We start from the raw sequence: 21,586 nt of genomic DNA, 5'->3' as shown, positions 1-21,586 counted from the left end.
TGATCACTATTCTTGTGAATAGTACTTGCACCAATACCGTACTTTTTTATTAGAATTATATTCTCTGTGCGCTGATACCATTTGTTGGGAAGCGTGTCAGGCTAATAGAAGGGAAAAAATATTTAAAAGAGAAAAGCAATAAATTGCACAAGATAAGGCAAGACAAAATTTATGTGGTTCGACAATTTTTGCCTACTCCACGACCATACAAGGAATAACTCTTTATTAATTGAAGAGGAAGAAGAAGTTGATGGATGATTTACAATTGAGGAAGGAGATGCCTATTTATAGGCAGAACGTCTGCTGGAAGAAAATTTTCAGCGAATGTGAATACGAAGAGGACGTCACCGCAAACTGCACGCCGAATTTTTATTTCACATTTGCAGCCTGCCAACTTTGACTTTTCCTTTCTTTTCGCGTTTTCTTTCTTCTCATTCTTGCCTTTTCTCTTTGTCTTCTTTCTTTTATTTCTTTTACAGTTGGGTTTGTTCCTTTTATTGTTTCCCTATAAGCCGATCTGTATTTTTATGTATCCTCTAGTCAACTTTTGGTTTAAGAGTTTGTTAGGTTTATATCTAATCATATATTTATGTATATATTTCTATATCTTTCTTGTTGTAATTGTCTCTATAAAAAAGCTCTTTCTTCATTAATAATATACAACTCCTTTTATTCGATCTACAACATATGCTCTTTATGATATCAGAGCCAAAAAGTACTCTTGCTAGTCAAGAGCCCTTTACAAAAACTATTAGTAATATTTGTATAGAAGAAAGTAGTGTATAGTAGTAAAATAATCTACAATATTTACATTGCAATGTTTTCTCATCGCCGTAGTAATTACCTCTAATTGATTTAACCCTTATACTCTAAAAAGGTTCAAACAAATTGAGACGTTAGTATAAAATTTCTTCTTTATCAATTATAAGAAAAATATCTTAATTAATATGTAGTTAAAGAAAAAAAATCGTGTAACTTCTCAAATAGTGATAGTGTGTGAGTGAATCCAACCAACAACTTTTCGTTGTTATGCCGATTGGAATTTAGTCTAATGGAAATCTAATCTAGTGAAAGATTGCATAATAGCTTAATGTTACTTTCTTAATCTTTCTAAAAAATATTTATAATACTACTATTTTACTATGTATGTTACCGAAGGAATGTATATAGGTGTTTGTAACACGCAGCGAAAGACAATAACAATCCTAGGCAGATCTTTTCGTGTTTAAAAATTTATTCACGTGTCAATAGATCGAATCTAAGACGTACCTGGTGAAGAAAATCTCGTTTCAAATTCTTCGATAATGCGAAGACTCTATGTGTATCCACACCGAGACTGATCCTTGCTATCCACTCTTTGATCAACGAAACCCGCGAACAAATTGAACGAAAAACTTGTGCTGGAATTTTTCTCAAAAATCTCAACTCAAATTAGAAGAACAAGAAACACTTTTTTTGTAATTATATTTTCTCTCTTGGCTTTGTATTACACTCTCACTTTCAGAAATTGTTTTTCTTCTCAAGAATTAAATAGTCCGGCAAATTTTCTCCATCACCCTTTATATAGCATCACCTACAAACCCCTTTTCTATTTGGTTGAGGTAATGATTTATTTACCTTCAAAAATAAACTTTGTACAATTTTTTCGTAAAAAATTCGAATGGGTTTTGGCAAAGACGGTCATATGAATATTATTCCAACTCAAAGTTGGAATCTGTTACTTTCATATTAGTAAAATACTAATCCCATTCCAATTGGGATTAAATTGCACGTGAACTATTCCAATTTCAAATTGGAATTACTAACAAGTCTTTTATTAATATTTTATATAACATCTCTTATATAAAATAAGTGTTAATTATATATATCACATATATATATTTTAACCAAGAGATATAATTTAATTTTCTATTCCAAATAGAAAACTTCAATTTGTTCACAATATTAATCATACCCTCTGTACTAGTAAAGAATATAATAATATTTCATTTGAACTAATAACTAAATTTATTTGACTAATTAAATTTTTTAATTTAATTATCAAACAATAAGTTAATTAATCCTTTAGCAAAGACCAGAACACTCGTTAGTGTGCGACCTCATAGGTTCAATACTAAACCGGTAGCAAATTGATCACATTAACATACTAATTAAGGGTGGCGTCTAGCAACACTCCTTAACGACCGGATAACATGAAGTATACAATTTACTCTCAAGAACCAGTAGAAGAATAATGTAGTAATTCTTTCTGTCCTTATAGCTCTGGATCACCCTAGGATATGGTTCAACTGTTAAATCCTAATAGGCGACCAACTATGTGTTCATGTCAAATATAATCGACCATTGAATGACCTAAGAAACTCATTTCTTCTTTCATTCAATTGCCCTGGCCAAGGTTTTAGTTTGGTCGTTTATAATTCATGACAATATGGAGCTTAAACTCATTACCAAGAGTTGACAGATTCCATCTTGATCAATCACTAATTCTACAAGCATTTAATCGTACCCAATATCCTTTCAACTATCGCCCTAGGGCCATAGGTGTCTGGTATCAAAGCACAATAAATAACTTGTTAATTACTATGATGGTCTTAGTTCAAAAGAAACTCTTACATCACATTCTTCAAGAGAATATCCTATTGACAGTTATGGTAATTCTAACCATTAAGAATTATCCCATGAGTCGGTTCAATGATCATATCTCTATATACATCATCTATCTATGCGATTCAGTTAATGAGATCAACTAATCTTTATCCCATAAAGACAATCACATAAATATTGATCTAACCGGATTACTAATATCCAAATTAATAATCCTACGATCAAGAATAAATTTAGATTAAATTGTAAGAGACTTTGCTCTCATTATCATGATCTCTATCACAATGACAAATCTCAAAATTTAATCAAGGACCATATCAAATTAATCAAACAATTAATAATAACTATGATAAAAGAATGCCATATATTTTTATATCAAATAACATTCACAAAAATATATTCAAATCATCAAATATGAGATTGGGCATATCTACTATATCCCTAACAATTACACCAAAATCTTAAATACTTTTTGATGTTTCTGTATGTTACTCTTAATGTATTCTCTTTTAGGTATTTTATATAGACATATGTATTTGCCATTAGACAAATTAAAATAAGGGGGACAGTTCGCTATCCTCGTCATACTAAAATATTATCGAGAAGTGTGGTAGGATGATTGAGATTCTTCTATTTTTAATCAAATATCTCGAATAATCTTTCCGTAAAGAGCATAATACTTGTTTAAGGGATCTATTATTCGGTACAAATCTAAATTAATCGAGTGAGATTTCGAATACCGTAGAATTAAATGGAAAAATATATCACATTAAAATAATTGTTTTTTTGCCCATACTACCACCGTTCTTATCCTCATCAATATTGTTTCTATTGTTTTTTTTTTATAGAAAAGAAACCTGATCTTAAATTCTATTATTATTGTATTCATTACTTAATTCTTCGAGATTTTGTACATAGCGATTCATGCACAAATTTAATAATGTTAGGAAGCATGACTATACCCATAAATAGTATCACATGGGTATCTAGGGCCACAAGCAACCATCTCTAGGAAAATATGAAAATATTAAAGACTATATATTCTATGAAATAATGAAACTTGAATAAACAAGGAGTAGTATTAGCGGTAAATAACTTTACAATTTAAGTATAGCTAGGTAAAAATTCTTTGTTTGTTTCCATATAATTAGATTTTCTCTTGTACATCTCAGAGACGTTTTTTTGGGTTTTACTATTATTGTTCGATATCTGTATTAGGGTCTTGAATAATTTGATCACGCTACGTAAGACCCATTAAAAACAAGAGCATTTTCTATATAAAATAATTTCATTCTCAGGGTTTAAATCCGAGACCTGATTAAGAATGACTAAATTTTATTCATCTCACCACAACTCTTAGCGGTCAAAAGACGCGTCTTTACTTTTATGGATATGATAAAATATGGCAATAATGACAAATTTCCATTTCTTTAAACTGCCAAATGGGAATATTACGTGAAAATAACACGAGCTAACCAGTTTTTGGATTGGTAATTGAAAAATAGCCAGTGTTTGCAAAGTCATTAAATATATCCACTATTTTGCTGAAACACGGAAAGTTCCATCATAATATGCTGGATTATGGAGCTCATGCGTATAACTTCCAGCATATTATGTTGGAACTCTAGCATACGAGAATGTCCAGCTAGGAGCGGATTTAAGGGGGTGAACACCCTTCGCCGAAAAATTACACTGTATATATAAGGCAAAATATGTTTTTTATCTCTATATATTAAGTTTTGAACACCCTTAACACAATCCAAAAGTGTAGTTTAGTGGTCAAGGGGGTTCAAAATCTACATAAGGTCATGAGTTTAATTCCCACTAGCTACAATTTTTTTTTTTGAACTCCCTTCGTGGAGATCCTGCCTCCGCCACTGGGTCCAGCATAATATGTTGGATTGTGGAGCTCTTGCGTATAAACTTCTAGCATATTATGTTAGAACTTGAGCATATTGTGAAATTCCACCACATTATTTTGGAACTTTTTCGAATTTTTTAGGTTGTTTTGTTCAAATTTTATCTTCACGTGAAAGAATGGTTAAATTTCGATTACTTTTAAAATTATGGCTATTTTTCAATGATCAGTTATAAATCTGATTATTTCTGATTTTTCTCCGAATATTGCCCAAGGACAAATTAGTCGTCGTCTACCAAAATTAAACCGAAAATAAAGTCGTACTAATGTCACCTTGGAATATTAAAAGTTGGATTACTTTAACGTTAAGTAAATTACAAGTTAAATTTTGGGTAAAACTCCACTAATTCCAGAGCACTGCAATTATAAGAATACCAACAAGGATAGAAATGTAATACAATATGGAGATTTACTTTATATAATAAAGATATAATAGAAAAGAAGTAAAATAATATTGAGACCAACTAACGATCCATTTTATTTATTTATTATTTATAATTTATGCAAGTAAAATTCTTTTCATACGTAGTTATATCCCTTTTTCTGTGGAACGTTCTGAAGGGGACCGTAATTAATTATTTTCCTTTAACAAATGAAAAACAAATCTTCTTTATTTTTATTTTTTTGGAAATTTATTAATGCCACTAGCAATTCCATCTCAGCTTATGCGTATAACAATTTTTTTGCTTTTTTAAAATCAAACTTACAATAGCAGTACAACAACAACAACAACAACAATAATAATAATAATAATAATAATAATAATAATAATAATAATTAAAAAAAAAAAACTCACAACAAGATGATAAATAACCAAAAAAATGTAAAGGGCCAAATCAAACGACGTTGTATTCATCCAATTCTCTACGGTTAAGAAAGCATTTCCCAATGAAAAAAGAAATAAAGAGGAGAATATAACAAAAAATAGTCCCTTATATTTTGTGGTAGGTTGAAAGTGGTCCCTCAAGCATATTACTGAAAAGTTTTGGTCCCTTAGGTTTGCCAAAAGTAAGCATATTTAGTTTCCATCAAATATCTAATAAACTTTGGTCGTTAGATTATGCATTTTTTTTTTAAAAAAATAGAGGTTAACTTGAACTCACATTTGAAGATGTTGTTTCTGCTATTTATGGTATACTTATGCTATTTATGGGATTATACTGGGTGATTGTTGTTGTTGTTGTTATGCTATTTGTGGAGTCTGGTGCAGTTTACTGCTATTTTTATTTATTTATCTCTAGTAGGAGCGTATTTAAGGAGGCAGGAGAAGGTTCATCCGAACTTCGATTTGCCGAAAAAATATATATATAAGGCAAAATCCGTTTTATACCTTTATATATTATATTTTGACTCCCCTTGACATAACTCAAAAAACATAGCTCAGTGATCACGGGGGTTCAAATTTGTTAGGTCGTTGGTTCAATTTCTTTTGGCCACGGTCTCTTTTATTTTTTTAAAATTTTTCTTTTTGAAACTTTTCTTGTGTTGTTGTTTAAGATTTTTTTTCTCTCATATTTTTTGGTAAATCTAACATTTTTTGGTATATTTTTGGAATCTGGTGCAGTTTTATGCTATTTTTTTTATTTATTCTAGTGGACGTTATAGTTTTTGATATTGTAATTTCTGAAATATGACAAGATTTGTTTATGTTTCTGTTTAAGTCTCTTTTTTCTTTCTGAGTTCGTTAATTCTAACAATCCGAATCAGCCACTGACGCTTATATTAGGATATGTTGCCTACATAACACCTCCTTGGGATGTGATCCTTATGGTATACTGCCTACATTACATTCCCTTGGAATGCAGTCCTTTTTCAAATCCTGCATAAACAAGGAATGCTTAGTGCACCGAGTTGCCCCTTTTTAACAAATTCAAAACTACTCAAACATATATTCAAAGGACCAATATGAACCTACACCCAAACATGAGGGACCATTTTTTTATTTACATAAAAAAACAAATAAAAAACTCTATCTTTCCCTCAAAATAAAGAAACCAATCCATGGAGGAAGAGCTTAGCCCCTTAACACAGTTCATAGCACACTCATCAATACATCATTGAAACTCTCCCCATAAAAATATAAATTCCACAAAAAGAAAAATTACTTTTTATATTCAGTTTCTAGACAAAACATATAGATACACACAATTCTGTATCTATACACTTTTGCTTCAAGAAACTCCATAGCCATAAACAATAAAAGATTCATTTTTTTATTCTTCTCTTTCTTCACTCATCACTCTTTTCTTGTTCCAATCCTTTCAATCTGTCATTTTCACACAATTTTTCTAAATACCCTTTTCAAGAAATCTTCCTTTAAAAATGGCTTCAATAACACCCTTATCTCAATCACAACCCCTTTATGAGAAAACCCAATTTACACTACTAAAAAAACCTCAAAATCAGTTTTGCTCAATACCCTTTTCAAGATTCACTCAAAGTTCAAAACTTTCATTGAAAAAATCAAGAATGGTTGTTGTTTCAGCTACAACTGCTGCTGAGAAATCCAATAAAAGGTATCCTGGTGAAGCTAAAGGGTTTGTTGAGGAGATGAGATTTGTGGCTATGAAATTGCATACTAGGGATCAGTCTAAGGAAGGTGAAAAAGAACCTGAAGGTCAGCCTATGGCTAAATGGGAACCTAGTGTTGAAGGGTATTTGAAGTTTTTGGTGGATAGTAAATTGGTTTATGATACTTTGGAAAAAATTGTGGAAAAGGCTCCTTTTCCTGAGTGTGAGTTTTTCTTAACCTCTATCAGTCAAATTTATGTGACTTTGTTGGACTAGTTTGATTATGCACGGAGTTTAAGAAATAAATTTTGAAACTTGTGGATTAAACAAGACATAAGTATTTGTGTGGTTGTAAATTATAAGATTGAAAGTTAAAGTCAGATTGTTTCTCATTCCAGAGTGGTGCGTTTTGCTTAATTACTGTCCATCCATTAGAAATCTAATATTGTTTTGTTTGGTTAAGAATATGTTTTAGCCATGCTAGCACTTTTACTTTATGTATTATGAGTTTTTAGGAGTTGTTTAGCCTTTTAAAGATTTGTAGGTCAGTAGAAAATATAAAGAACTTCTAGTACTTATTTATTTAATATGATATTGGTCTAAGATGAGTTTAAACGGAGTGACGTTGTCAGTGAGGATTCATATAGTCAAACTTGTTTGAGACAGAGGCGTAGTCGTTATTGTTGTTGATATATGGTATTGACAATTGAAAAACTTGATGGATTGCCCCTGTTGTGGGACGGTGTATTATACTCTTTATAACTTTGGAAAAGATTATGAAAAGGCCTCTTTTCCAGAGTGAGGTTTCAATTTCTGTTAGTACTTCTGCTTTGTGGTAATTGATTTTTTACACATCCATTGGAATTCTACGATATATAGAATTCTTAATATAATGTCCTGTTTGGTTCATCCACTTGTGAAATGAGTGTGTTCCTGTCAAGTTTACCGGTTCATTATATCAGAGTGACTCTGACTATTTATTTTCTTTTCTTACTGTTGTTCTAGGTGGAGATAGAACATCAATTTTATTAAGATGTTCCCCAATGTTTTAGGAAGCTTTTTTTATTTGTCCCTCTTATTTATAGGGGGAAAAGGTGTTCACAGGTTACCATACATTTTTTGTTCGGGATGGAAGCTTGGTTGATTGGTTGACCTTTCACCACATTAACTAGCATCATTGTAATTTTTCTGAAATATCTTAACTGATCACTGTGTATCTGGTTTCGGTTTCTTTATCGGATAATAAAATACGAGAAGTTTTTAAAAAATGAAAAGGATCTTTCCCTACACTTAATGATACAAAGCCTTTCTTATTTATATGATGTTTGCACAGTGCAAGACTTGCAGTGTACAAGGAAGTTCCTGAATGATTGTTATAAGAGCTTTTGAAAAATTAAATTTACATATATGATACTGAAAAATAAATAATCAAGGTGTAATTTTGCGCTCTAGACTAGGTCACGATCGTCAATAGATCAATTAGCTTTCCTAAGTAGAGTCAAGCACAGTCTACACCTTGATCTTCATTAAACAAGTGGTCAAAACTTGAGAAACAGTTGATGGCATTTTCTAGCAGTTGGATATCTGTGAACATGCTCTTTTTTTGTCTTTTCTTTTTTCTTTTTCTGGACTTCTCTTATTATGGCATGAAAGTATGAAGTGTAAAGACAAGTAAAGTGATAATATGGAATCCGTCTTCTGGATGATATAGAAGTTTAGATATGACTAAAGTATTAAATATGCTGATGTTGTACCCAATTGGTTGCATTTCAACCTTAGTTCATATCCCCAGTATTGGTCTGCCACCCCTCGATTTCTTATTTCAGTGTTACTGTTAGAAAATTGGTGCTTAGATTAGTTTATGCTTTCAGTAGTACCTGGAGTTTATGATATGAAGTTCTGTGCTAAGATTAATTAATGCTTTCGCTAGTACCTGGAGTTTACAACATGAAGTAGTTTTACGTAGCGAGTTTTACACACACACAAAAAAAGGACTTGGTAATTGCATACAGCAAAGACAAGTGATAGTGTGCCTTCCTATACCGAGAACTCACTCTCTACATACGCGTTAAACTAATAAATGATTGACTTGGTAGAAAAGCAGAATCTTACTGCTCTTTCATTTGACTGCAGATGCTGAGTTCAGGAACACAGGATTAGAAAGGTCAGAGGGATTAGCAAAGGATTTGGAATGGTTTAGGCAGCAAGGTTATGCCATCCCAGGACCCTCAGCTCCTGGTCTCAACTATGCTTGTTACTTAGAGGAGCTTTCAGAAAAGGATCCTCAAGCATTTATTTGCCACTTTTACAACACATACTTTGCGCATTCAGCTGGAGGTCGCATGATAGGGAGAAAGGTCAGTAAAGTCTTCTTTTAAGTTTTTAGTATTATTCCACATTGTCCTTTTGATACTGTGGTATATCAAGCTAGAGTTTATCTGAAAAATATGGAATGAGCAACAGTTTAGCTGCTTTTAAGTCATAATTTGAGAAGTATCCAGAGGCAACTGTCGTGTGGAGAACACATTACGTTTGTCATTACACCCTTGTACATAGGTTCATATCCACTTCCCTCTTCATATTCTGTTATCTATTCTCCACTTGAGTTGCCTTTCAACATGGATGTGAGGGGAAGTAGACAAATAGTGCATACAACAACTACTGTGCCTCAGTCCCAACCAAATTAGTTCATAAGCCTTAAAATGCATTTTTCTCTATTTACCTTACTTTCATTCATTTCCATGTTACTCATTAGTGCTTCAGCTTTGATGGATAATTGAAGTATTATAAGTTCCTGCCTTTATCATTTCTTAGTCCCAAAACCAACTAATAGTTGAGCAATGTGCGAGTGGAAGTTGTACAGTAAGAAACAAATTTGAATATTCTCAATAGAAAATCAGTTTTAAAAATGCTAGGCAGATGATAAATGAGGAGATTAGAAGAAAATGTAAAATGCAGGTAATCCTAAGCTCTCTATACTAGTTACTTTGTTAGACTGGTGGTGTCTTCTAATTCCCCCCCGCCTAAATTTAGTTTGGTGGTAGTATTTCACCCTATTGCATTTTTTTTCCCTTTCCCTTCTCATTTTTAGAGTAGCGTTGTTGAAAGGGAAAGGTGGTTAATTGTCCACCCAATCTTGCCTCTTCTTGTTTTTAGGTGGCTGAAAAGATACTCAATAAGAAAGAGCTGGAATTCTACAAATGGGACGGTGACCTTTCTCAGCTGCTGCAGAATGTTAGAGAGAAGCTGAATAAAGTTGCAGAAGTAATCCTAACTTGTAACTTTAATCTTTCTTTTACCTAACTTGTTCATTGATAGTTAACGTGATGCATCGCTTCTTTGCTCAGAATTGGACTAGAGAGGAGAAGAATCATTGTTTGGAAGAGACGGAGAAGTCATTCAAGTTCTCAGGGGAAATCCTCCGATTAATATTGTCTTGATGCACGGCTTTGCATTTGTTTACTTGTTAACTTGTACATTGGATGGCCTAAAGCTCAAATTACTGTGAATAGTCGTGTTCATTTTCGCTTTGGAATTTTAAATTCTATCTATTATGTATAATAACTTGATTCTATTCAAGTATTATGTTGTCATTCATCTCTCAAAGTTGCAGCTGCTTAACTTAAGGGGCTGCCCACCCAGTTGCAGTATTTGATGTTGGTTTTGTGTTTTGAGGACACAGACACCAGATTTGTGCTGGAGTCTGATGTGTTCTACTGCTTCTATATTAATTATTATTAGGGGTCGTTTGGTTGGAGGGATTAGAAAAAACAATCCTACCATAAGTAATACACGTGTCGTAATCAGTAAGGTACCGGAGAAAGCTAGAGGTGAGTTGCACAGCATCTAAGGGTGTTGCCTAGTGGTCTGTGACGTGGATGCAGATCCCAGTAAAGATGGACAGGAAGCTTCATGTCTTCCGACAAGCAAAATGAGATCACTACTTCTCTCAGCAATGAACTTCCTTTATTTCGTAATCTTAGATTGATTCCCCATAAAGAGATTCGTCTTTGTTTATTTTGCTTAATCATTGGCGCGAGAAATGCTTTTGATTAAAATGCTGTCCATTTTCTGTCCTGTTTATGACAAGTTGGGTTGCTCTGATCGTAAACACCCTCCACTTCCAGTCAAGAGGTTGTGAGTTCGAGTCACCCCAAGAGCAAGGTGAGGAGTTCTTGGAGGGAAGGATGCCGAGAGTCTATTGGAAACAGCCTCTCTATCCCAGAGTAGGGATAAAGTCTGCGTACACACTACCCTTCCCAGACCCCACTAGTGGGATTATACTGGGTCGTCGTGGTTGTTTTTCTATCTTGTTTAATTGCCCCAACAACACAACCATTAGAACTACAAATATGCAACTAGCATAGACTAAAATTATACAAATATGCAACTTGCCATAGAATTATAATCACCATTACAACTATCAATAAGACTTCATTTCATCAACCCAACGACAAGAAATCCAACAAACAATGCCCAGGAAATCAAAATGATAATTCTCAACTTCTTGACTTTCTCCTCTAAACTACTAACTTTTCCGACCTCCACATGATTAACAAGCTCCATTTCTTCAGCTTTCTTCCTCAAGTCGTCCCTTTCAACGTTGATAGCGTCCTCCATTTCATCTACTTTCTTCTTCAATTTGTCCCTTTCGACCATAATAACACCCAAAGAAGTTTTTAACTCTTTGATCACAATCACTGCTCTTCGGGGGAGCTCTTCGTCATGCCATTCCCAAAAGTCACACGAACTAACCTACAAAAAGTCAAAATTTCAATGATATATAATCAGTCATTAAGACTAAATAATCATCACTTCCGTCAAAGAAAACCAATCAGTCCTAAACCGAGCAAATGAAAAGGATGCCACTAAGCCCACCAAAAACGAACATAAATTCACAACTTACTTCTGGTCTTGGACATTTGTAGAACCTCCTTCCAGCATTGGCATCAGTCCAAGCAGTCAAATGTAAAGCAATCAGTCCGCAATCGCATCTTCTCACATTCGGGGTTACATTTGAATCCACAGAACTTCTATATTGACACAAAAAAACAATTGGAGTGAGGACTTTTTTATGAAATGGTTCAACATATGAATTAGGGTTCTTTAATGGTTGAAGAAGACCATTGCTTTTTCCATTTATTTTTCTGATTCTTAGGTCGCTGGTACTATCTTTCTGGCCTCTATTGTTGTTACTGTTCTACTGTCTCCTTTCATTTTTTTTGTGCCACGGGTCTATTGGAAACAAACTCTCTACCCCTGGGTAGTAGTTTGACAACTCACAAGCATCCAGATGCAGGTTTAGAGTCTGTTCATCTAACACCAGAATTTAACTCGAATTACGTGTGTAAAGTAATAATTTCTCGACACATGCGTTGAACCCCTATAAAAATGATGTACATATACAGTAATACCCAAAAGTTACTTCAATAAAAATATGGAAACTCACTAAAAAATGAGGTAGCACCTTATGCACAGGAAGCTCCAATGCTTCAGAAGGCAAAAACATCACCTAGAACTACTAAATATGAGGGCATTCAAGACCATTATATTTTGAATTACATTGATTTGGCCAATAAAAATAGTTATTTAAGTGTCATAAGCAATTTTTGGAAGTTCATTCTGGAATATAATGTTATACTCACCTGAATATGATTGTAGGATGTGCACAGCCACTGGCTTGTTTCCGAGGTTATCTTGTTCTTGTTGAATTCGAACAGCAGAAGCCTCGAGTTTGGGCTTACAACCACGCAACTCAATTAGTTGTAGTGACCCGATTTCTGCAAACTCAATGGGTATCTCTTCCAAAACTCTGCAATGTATAATCACGAGGCGCTCAAGGACAGGAAAATTGTCATTTGTAGCTTTCCAGTATTTGAGATCATTCTGGCCAATTAGCAAAAGCTTCAAACTAGTAAATCCTCCTACAATTGGATACCATTCTTCGCCTTTACAAGCATTCAGCTTCAGCTTCAGCACCTCAAGTTTAGGCAATTCACCTATGATGTCCAAGTCCTCCCACCTTAATTCAATTTGACGCAACTCTAACTTCTTCAGTGTTGGCGGAAAAGCTTTTGCACTTGGAATGGTCAGTGGTGAAATCTCATTGTCTAAAGACCACCGATCATATAGTTTAAAACTCATTGTTTCAACTTGATGTAGATGGACAAGATTGTCAACAAGTCTACATTCCTGAAATCTTTTATAGTCACATGAATGACCACATATTCATAATTTTTTAACATTTCGAATACCTGAAATAACCTCCTTTGTGCAACAACTTGGATACAAGCCAGAAATAGTTTGTACATTTGAAAAATTCAAGTACCTCTCTTCATCAACAGATTCACTTAGAGGATTTGGCAAATAAAATTTATGCAGTCTGAGATGCCTTAATTGCATTAGTTCCCAAATTTGCTCTGGAAACACCATAGATGTTGACTGATACGAACCAACACGCTTGAATGTTTGTAGATTCCATAACCTGCAAATTTCTGGAGGCATGATAAAACTCCCGCGCAAGACTAGGTACCTCAACCAAATGAGGGATAGTATCTGCGGAGGGAATGACCTATTAAACCATATAGGAGTTAAGTCCAACACTCTGAGTAAGTTGAAATGAACAAGCTCCGATTTGAGAGTAAAGCTGTAAGTATAACCACAGAAAGTGAGAATAGAATGAGTTCGCTTCGGGAGATGGTTGTCATCGTCATCATCTGTTTGCCTTATTAGACGATGATGTCCAGGGGTAAGAAGGGCCCTATAAGAACCATAGTCAATATCAGTGCCATCAGTCCATCGCTTAAAGGGCTGCATTTTATGCCTAGTAAGAAGATGACATTGATCATCAAACACAATATCATCGCTATGTGCTTTTTGTGCTTCCGGACCATCATATACAATGTCACTCATGGCAAAAGTGTTTTGGCTTTGAGCTAACTCTCTCAAGCACAGCTCATATATTAGATCATGAACCTTACATGTTCTAATTTTCGTTTCCTCCCAATTTTTCCTGCTGACGAGAACTAGACATCTGTCGACAAGATCTTGTAAACATTTCTCAGCCTCCCCTTCCAAGTCTTCTACCAACTTCAAAAACCCCGCAGCAATCCATAATCTCATCAATCTCTTCACTGAAATCTCACTGTCTTCTGGAAAAACTCCAAAATACAGAAGACATGCTTTTAGGTCACTGGTCAAGTGATTGTAACTCAACCCAAGCACATGTAAACATTGTTTATCAGGATCATTTGTGACAAATGACTTGACATCTTCAGCAACATTTTCCCAATCTTCTATTGTCCTTTCAGATTTAGACAAAAGCCCAGCAACAACGACAATGGTTAACGGTAACCCCTGACATTTGTCTACAATTTGTTTCCCAATAGTCTCAAATTCAGATGGTAGTGCTTCATTTGCAGACGCGATACTTTGGAAAAGTTTCCAACTCTCAACTGGACCCATGAGATCCATCTGCAAAGAAAGATTCTCTGTACCAGCAGAACAAGCTACTTCAATGTTACGGGTCGTCAACAATATTCGACTCCCATTATTTTCACTTGGAAAGCATAGTCTCACGTCATCCCATGCTTCACTCTTCCACATGTCATCCAATACAATTAAGTACCTCTTTCCTTTTAAACTCTTTTGTAGCATGTCAGCTAGCTCTGCCTCATCGTCCATGTTAAATTTGTCGCCCTTTGTATGACGCAGAAGGCTCAACAAGATTTCCTTTACGTTATGTTGTTGAGAAATAGTAGCCCACGCGCAAACATCAAAGTGAAGCCGGATGGCTGCATCATCGTAAACTTCTTTCGCTAAAGTTGTTTTACCAATGCCCCCCATCCCCACTATCGGGACGACTTTGAGTCTACCAGACGAGCCACGATGTTGTGTTAGTTCTACAAGCAACCTTTTCCTTTGATCATCGCGTCCCACCATATTGTTCTCCACATTTGGAGTATGCTTTTCTGAACTTGAGTCTTGAACCAAAGCTTCCTTTGATGCTTTTTTGCCTTCATTTTGAATCTTTGGCGACTCATTCCGGAGATGATCAATCTCCTCTGCTACCTGTTTTAGGCTATCACAAAGCCTCTTATGTGCCTTTTCTTTCTGCATTTCATCCTTTGCCATTAAAAATTCTGTTAGTCGCAGTTGAATTGTGTGTTCAACAGCATTTGCAGCTTCTTTTATCTGTGCTTCCAAATCTGTCATTTTCCCAGAATTGTTGTTTTTCTCAAAGTTCTTGAGTAATACTTCCAAGAAGCTAACTTTTTCACGAAGAGCGAGAAATTCTTCTTTGTGATCACAAACTAGAGATTGCATTGGTGAATTGGATGCCAAGACCGACTCCATCGTTCTCATAAGAGAAGCAACACTAGCATAAGCCATATCTATTGTATTCCAATTATGACCTGAAACCTGCAAGTTGCAAGACGTCAATGTTGGTATTCTACTGTTTGATTCTGGTGCAAATTAAATTGTAACATCCCGACCTCCTCGAGCTTATTTTTGACGAAATTTGAAGCTTGTCAGGTCAAAATGATGTGGAAATGTTGTACTAACGTGTAAAACAAAGAAACGAATGAAGGCTTGGAAACAAAGAAAGTTGGAAAATAAACTAACTGACAACAGAATATGCATGAATCAGCCACTCAACTTCAGGAAGGTTTAACTCTTAATGTAGAAAGAATTTGATCATAACTTCTAAGAGGAAGTTGTAGGCCTTAAACTCTACTTTCTAACAGTTAAAACGGTTCGTCAATTGATCATCCCTACACAAAGTTATGGTCAATTTACTAAATGTGCAATGTGCAGAAATGTAATGTACTGGCCTAGGGCGGAAAAATAAGGGGGGAGGCAGTCTAAAGTGCCAAATCCAGTGACTTGGGAGCACCCTATCCTTATGTAAGAGGACTTGAGAGCACCCAATGTCTAATAAGAGGATCTGTTCAAGATTTTGTATCGGCGAAAACCTTCATGTCATATTTTGATCGGGTCAACGGAGATAAAGCCTTTGAAAGCTGCCATGTGACGACAATATGACGTGTCAATCTGATTTCAAAAGGTCGAAGTCATATGAAGAAGGCAGGTTGTTGCCGAGGTCGAGGTGGCCCAATAAGAGACGAGGATGAGGACGAGCACCCGTTTTCGGCATGCAGTAACAACTAGTTTGAGGATTTATGTTCCCTAGAGAATATTCTAGTAAATATTCTTCTCTATTGTACTATTTAGGGTTTTGTGACCCACGTATGCTTATAAATATGAAGGGATGTAGTTCTAGAAAGGAGATTGAACACTTTTGTAAAAGAACAATATTAACATTCTCTAAAGATTCTATCTCTTTATCATATACATACAAAGTTTGCCTTTATACCTATTTGTCTATCTCTTCTCTCCCGATCCAAGAAGAATCGGAGTATTCAAAGGCTTATCATTATTCATCATAGTCAGAAGAATCAACGGAAAATCTCATCCCTGTCGGGTGAACCTTATTCCATTATTTACTTAACTGTTATTTATTGTCATTTATTGCTCTCTTTCACTTTCTTAAATTATTTATTGCTCCATTAGTACTCCAAGATATAGCTATCTAACAGCACACATGCGATATTCTTCACGAATACGAATACACTAGATCTGTCATTTGGGTATTGATATTGACTTAGATTAACCTCTTTCTCTATAAATCTAATTGTATAAAACCCTAGATCTAAATTTTTGGTCATACAGATTTGAGGTAAAGATTGAAATTTAATCATACTAACATATGAAATCTGATGTATTGTATTTATCCAAAGCACTGTATTTTTTTTTAGGGAAATAACATTTATATATAAATGAATTGACTGAGCATCCATAGTGATTAGTAGCAACCATACATTAAAAGTATATGAGCATCTTGTTTTTGCACAAAACATCCCGCATTCATGCAAGGTTTGTGAAAGAGCCGCACTCCAAGAGGTGTAATAAAAATATAGGAGCACCCACGACTTACAAATCTTAGATCCGCCACTATATAAGACTACAAACTATATTAGAATATAACATACTACAAACAACAACATACTCAGTATAATCGCACATAATGAAATCGTACTTTCTACCTTGTGGAGATTCATAAGCACCACATTGTTTATAATATTAAGAAAAGAATATAAGAAACACAAATACCTCTGATTGCCTGAAATGGTATATGCAGTCTTGTTACTGAGTAAATTCCATATTATATTGAAAGAAAGAAAGAATTAGTCTTGTCAATTCACAAGTCTTCGTAAAAAATTTGATGAAAAGTCCGATGAGAGTTGACCCGGGAAAGTACGCAAAAGGAGTATTGTATTATTATGCCAAAATAATACCCTAGTGTTTCAGTTTAGACAAGATAGTTTAATTCGGAGTGGAGTTTAAGAAAAAAAACTTTTGAAAATTGTGCTCTCAAAAGCTCAAGGGGTCGTTTGGTTGGAATATGGATTATGCCAGTATAAGTTATGTGTGGATAAGTTATGCTGTGATTAGTTATGCTGAGATTGTTGTTTATTCACTGTTTGGTATGTTGTACTAAAAATGACAATTGCATAATTTTTAAAAAGAAGGTATAAATTATACCGGTGCTAATTACTCCACCCTCTATAAGGTATAAGTTATCCTGATGTTAATTTTAACACCGCGATAACTTATACCTGGTTTGCTAACCAAACATAGTATTAAGATGATATTAAATTTTTATATCACCCATATACCTTCTTATACCTCATACCAAACGACCCCTAAGAGGTAAAAGCTTTGCATTTGTGTGAATATAAAAGTTTTTCATTAAGGGTAAAATTGATAAAATAAAGAGTTTAAAGTTATATTATTTCTAATTATAGAAATATGTCATTCATTTTGGAACAGACTAATAAGTAAAGTGTGTCATCTAAATTGAAACAAAGAGAGTATTTGTTTTTGTTGTTTATTTCAAATTAATCATATTGTATTGTTAAATTCATTGTTCGGGAACAATGAAAAGCCTCATTTTACTAAACAACCAAATTGGCATGGTGGAATTGTTTCCTGTTTTTCTTTCCAATTATGCCCTTGCTTATTACTCCTTCTTTTTCAAATTAGATGAGTTACTTTCCTTTTTAGTCTGTTCTAAAATAAATAACACATCTCTAAATTCAGAAATAATTCAATTTTAAACTCTTCATTTTACCCATTTTACCTTTAATGAGAACCTTTTAAAATCACACAAATGTCATGACCCCATACAACTTTTACCCCTTAAACTTTTAAGATCACAAGTTTTAAAAGTTCTTTTTGTTTCTTAAACTCCGTGCCAAATCAAACTAACCCATTTAAATTGAAACGGAAGAAGTAGCCTATAATTCTATTTTATATTTTACTCCACTCAATTACATAATTTTTGCATTTGCCGTCGTCCAAAACATTGGGTTGTTCTTATGTTCCTATTTTCTGTATCCTTTATTTCACTCCATGTTATTTGGACACTTTTTGCTGATTTTAGTTTACTATGACAAGGGGTTGCTCTGATGGTAAGCAACCCCCACTTCCAACCGAGAGGTTGTGAGTTCGAGTCTCCCCAAGAGCAAGGTGGGAAGTTCTTGGAGGGAAGGATGCCGGGGGTCTATTTGGAAACAGTCTCTCTACCCTAGGGTAGGGGTAAGGTCTGCGTACACACTACCCTCCCCAGACCCCACTAAGTGGGATTATACTAGATTGTTGTTGTTGTATTTAATTTCCTCAGGTTGTTTCCCTTACTTGAAACTACATGTATCCATGACCATATTTTTGTTCTACAAAATAACATATTTATTATAAAGAAGTACATGAATATATGGAGCAGATTATAAAAAAATTACACAAGCAGTGTTTTACGTAATTAAGTGGCTTTAGTGTCGTCCTTTTGACGAAAAAGCTAGTATTCATGTTTTTCCTAAGTCGATAGAGTCAAATTAGAAAAAATAAAAATATTATTTAATAATACCAAATAATATAATCTATTCAAACGTTATATCTATAAAACATACGAACAATACAATATAATATGATACATTATAAAACGATAGATAACAATGATCCAAACAGAGTGTTAAAAGATAATGCATCTGGCTTCACATTAGATAATCTAGACCGATACATGCACTAAGATTTGCTGGAGAGTACTGCCTTCGTTGACTCACCGTTTATTTGACTCATTTTTTTAAAGTATATTTTAAAATAATGACAACTTTTTATATCTAAAAGTAATTTAATTTTAATTTTTTTTTAAATTATAAATTTCAAAAGTTTTCATGCAAAGTCATATACACCTTCACATGGTGTGCCGTTATCTTAAAAAAATGTGTTTGAGATCCACATTTTACAGGGTAATATTATATTACAGTACGTGCGCAGATAGATCCAGATGACATTGTTTGTTTTCATTAAGGAATTTTTACCTATTTTAACTTAATCACATGATTATATACAATTTACCCATTATATAAAAATTAGTTTTAAATAAGTATCTCTTTATATTAGGAATTGAATAACTCTCTCTCCGTCTCTCTATTGTATATGAAGGAAAAAATCTCGTTCATTAATCCTTGTCTAGTTAAGGGGATTGTGGAGAAGATATTGGAAAAAAGTAGAAATTCAAAAATCATACAATATAGACCACAAAGTGCAAAAAAAAAAAAAAAATTGCGAAGTTATAAATTACAATTTGGAATAAATCTCTACTATTTAATCGTTGCACTTTCTGACTTACTAATTTACGTCCACTCCTTATTTTTGGTTCTTTATACGAAAATAAATCATAACCTTTTTTATACAACGATGAGTTGGAATTCTACCTCATTTCCTAACTTGTTTGATTGACGTATTACCTAATGAATTTTCATGAGTTCTTTGCTTTAATTTAGAGGTTGACCGGAGGAGAAGTATCATATGGTATAGTGGGAAAATGATACTGTATAACCACTCTCAAAATAATAGCCGAAAAATATATATTTTTTATATTTATATATATTTTGTATGTTATATACAAAAATTATACAAATTTTATACACTTTTTTGGCTATCAAAAATAATTAGGAAAGTACAGAAATAGTCAATTTAAACTCAAACTTACCAACCTCTAGCCCAAAATTAGACATTTACCAAAAGTAGCCGAAAATTAGAGATACACGCAAGGAAGGATTCTTCCATCCGAGAATCACGCTAAAGATCTTCCTTCCTTCCCTGTTTTTCAAGCGTATCAATTTCTCAGACACCTACATTCTATAAGTTACAGCCTTCTCTCCCTCAAAATTCTCAAAAGGAGCTCTAAATTTCACTCAAATATCGATCAATTTCACCGTAGAAGAACCAATATCCATTCGCGATTTCTCTATAGATACAACTTTAATAAAGGAATTGCGAGCTACAATCAAAATCAATCAAGGAATTAGTGAGTTTTGACCTAATTTCATCTACTTCAATGGCAAATTTACCAATTTTTATTCAATATGGTGGCTGATCGAATGTTGACAATAGTTTTGTGGATTACAATGCCTATGTTGTAATAGTTGCTCCAAATATAAGTTTTGAAGATTTTGTAGACGTGATTTCGAAACAACTTATGATAGATACTTCATTGAATGTTATTGAAATCAAATACACTGTCCACAATGGTTCTCCACCAATAGTGATAGAAAATAATATGGGTGTACGTGTATATCTTGAGTTGAAAAAAGCTCGGAATTTATAATGAATCCCCGTTGTATAACATCGAGCGAAAAGGATATGGACATGATCTGCTACAATTCAAATTCTACTGTGATTTCCCCAGAATGTGCACAAAGCTCCGTTATACAGGAGAGATACACTGGAGATACAATTAATATGATTGAGTTTGGGGATGGAGAAGACTTGCAGGATACAAAATTTGATGAAAACACAATAATAACTGACCCTCAACACATAGATGTAGAAGAAGGTCAAATTTATAAAGACAAGACTATGATAGTCAAAGTCATGAAGCACTTGGCAGTAAAGAAAAAATTCTAGTTTAAGGTGCATAGATCAAGTGAAAGCAGGTATCAAAATTTTACTGTATAATTATGTATCCCAATGTATATCATAGTTGATGTTAGAAGCATAATTATACAGAAAATAAGTTGTTGCTTGTAAGTTTGTTACTATACGCTTTTAAATTGTGGTTTTCACCGTATAGTACTGCATAGTCATTGTATTTTTTCATATATGGTAGTGTGTATCACTATATACCATTATATTTCATGTCGCTATATTTATTAATAGAAAAGTTTATATCCTTTTTGTAGGTACTGCCTAGTATGCATCAACACCAATCGTAGCGATTGGTGTTTCAAGTCTTCCAGCCTGAAAAAAGCAAAACTTTTCAAGGTCAGAAATTTCAGCAAACTGCACTCATGCCTGCTGAAAGATAGATCTTATGCACAACGTCAAGCTATTGCAAAACTCATCGGCAGTCTTATGATAGACAAGTATAAAGACCCAAAAATAATATACACTCCTAATGACATAATTGGAGACATGAACAAGCAGTAT

At 33.8% G+C, this 21,586-nt stretch overlaps 2 protein-coding genes across 2 annotated transcripts; one reads left to right on the top strand and one right to left on the bottom strand.

Moving 5' to 3' along the window:
- The first annotated feature begins 6,538 nt into the window (after positions 1 to 6,538).
- Positions 6,539 to 10,633, top strand: LOC107792958 (heme oxygenase 1, chloroplastic-like). Its single transcript, NM_001325552.2, is given in 4 exon segments — positions 6,539 to 7,256; positions 9,167 to 9,390; positions 10,190 to 10,297; positions 10,381 to 10,633. Coding segments are annotated over 4 exon segments (837 nt in total). The 5' UTR covers positions 6,539 to 6,844; the 3' UTR covers positions 10,474 to 10,633.
- Positions 10,634 to 11,425: 792 nt separating this feature from the next.
- On the bottom strand, positions 11,426 to 15,788 carry LOC107792957 (putative late blight resistance protein homolog R1B-12). Its single transcript, XM_075220130.1, has 3 exons — positions 12,679 to 15,788; positions 11,940 to 12,066; positions 11,426 to 11,788 (listed from the first exon to the last, which is right to left on the bottom strand). The coding sequence occupies exon 1, from the start codon at positions 15,422 to 15,424 to the stop codon at positions 13,262 to 13,264; it is 2,163 nt and encodes a 720-aa protein (XP_075076231.1). The 5' UTR covers positions 15,425 to 15,788; the 3' UTR covers positions 11,426 to 11,788; positions 11,940 to 12,066; positions 12,679 to 13,261.
- Between the last annotated feature and the right edge of the window lie 5,798 nt (positions 15,789 to 21,586).

The sequence above is a fragment of the Nicotiana tabacum genome, chromosome 8 (assembly GCF_000715075.1).
Source record: "Nicotiana tabacum cultivar K326 chromosome 8, ASM71507v2, whole genome shotgun sequence".
Lineage (NCBI taxonomy): Eukaryota > Viridiplantae > Streptophyta > Magnoliopsida > Solanales > Solanaceae > Nicotiana > Nicotiana tabacum.
Note: the sequence above shows the minus strand (reverse complement) of the source record. Positions and strands in the feature narration are given on the sequence as shown.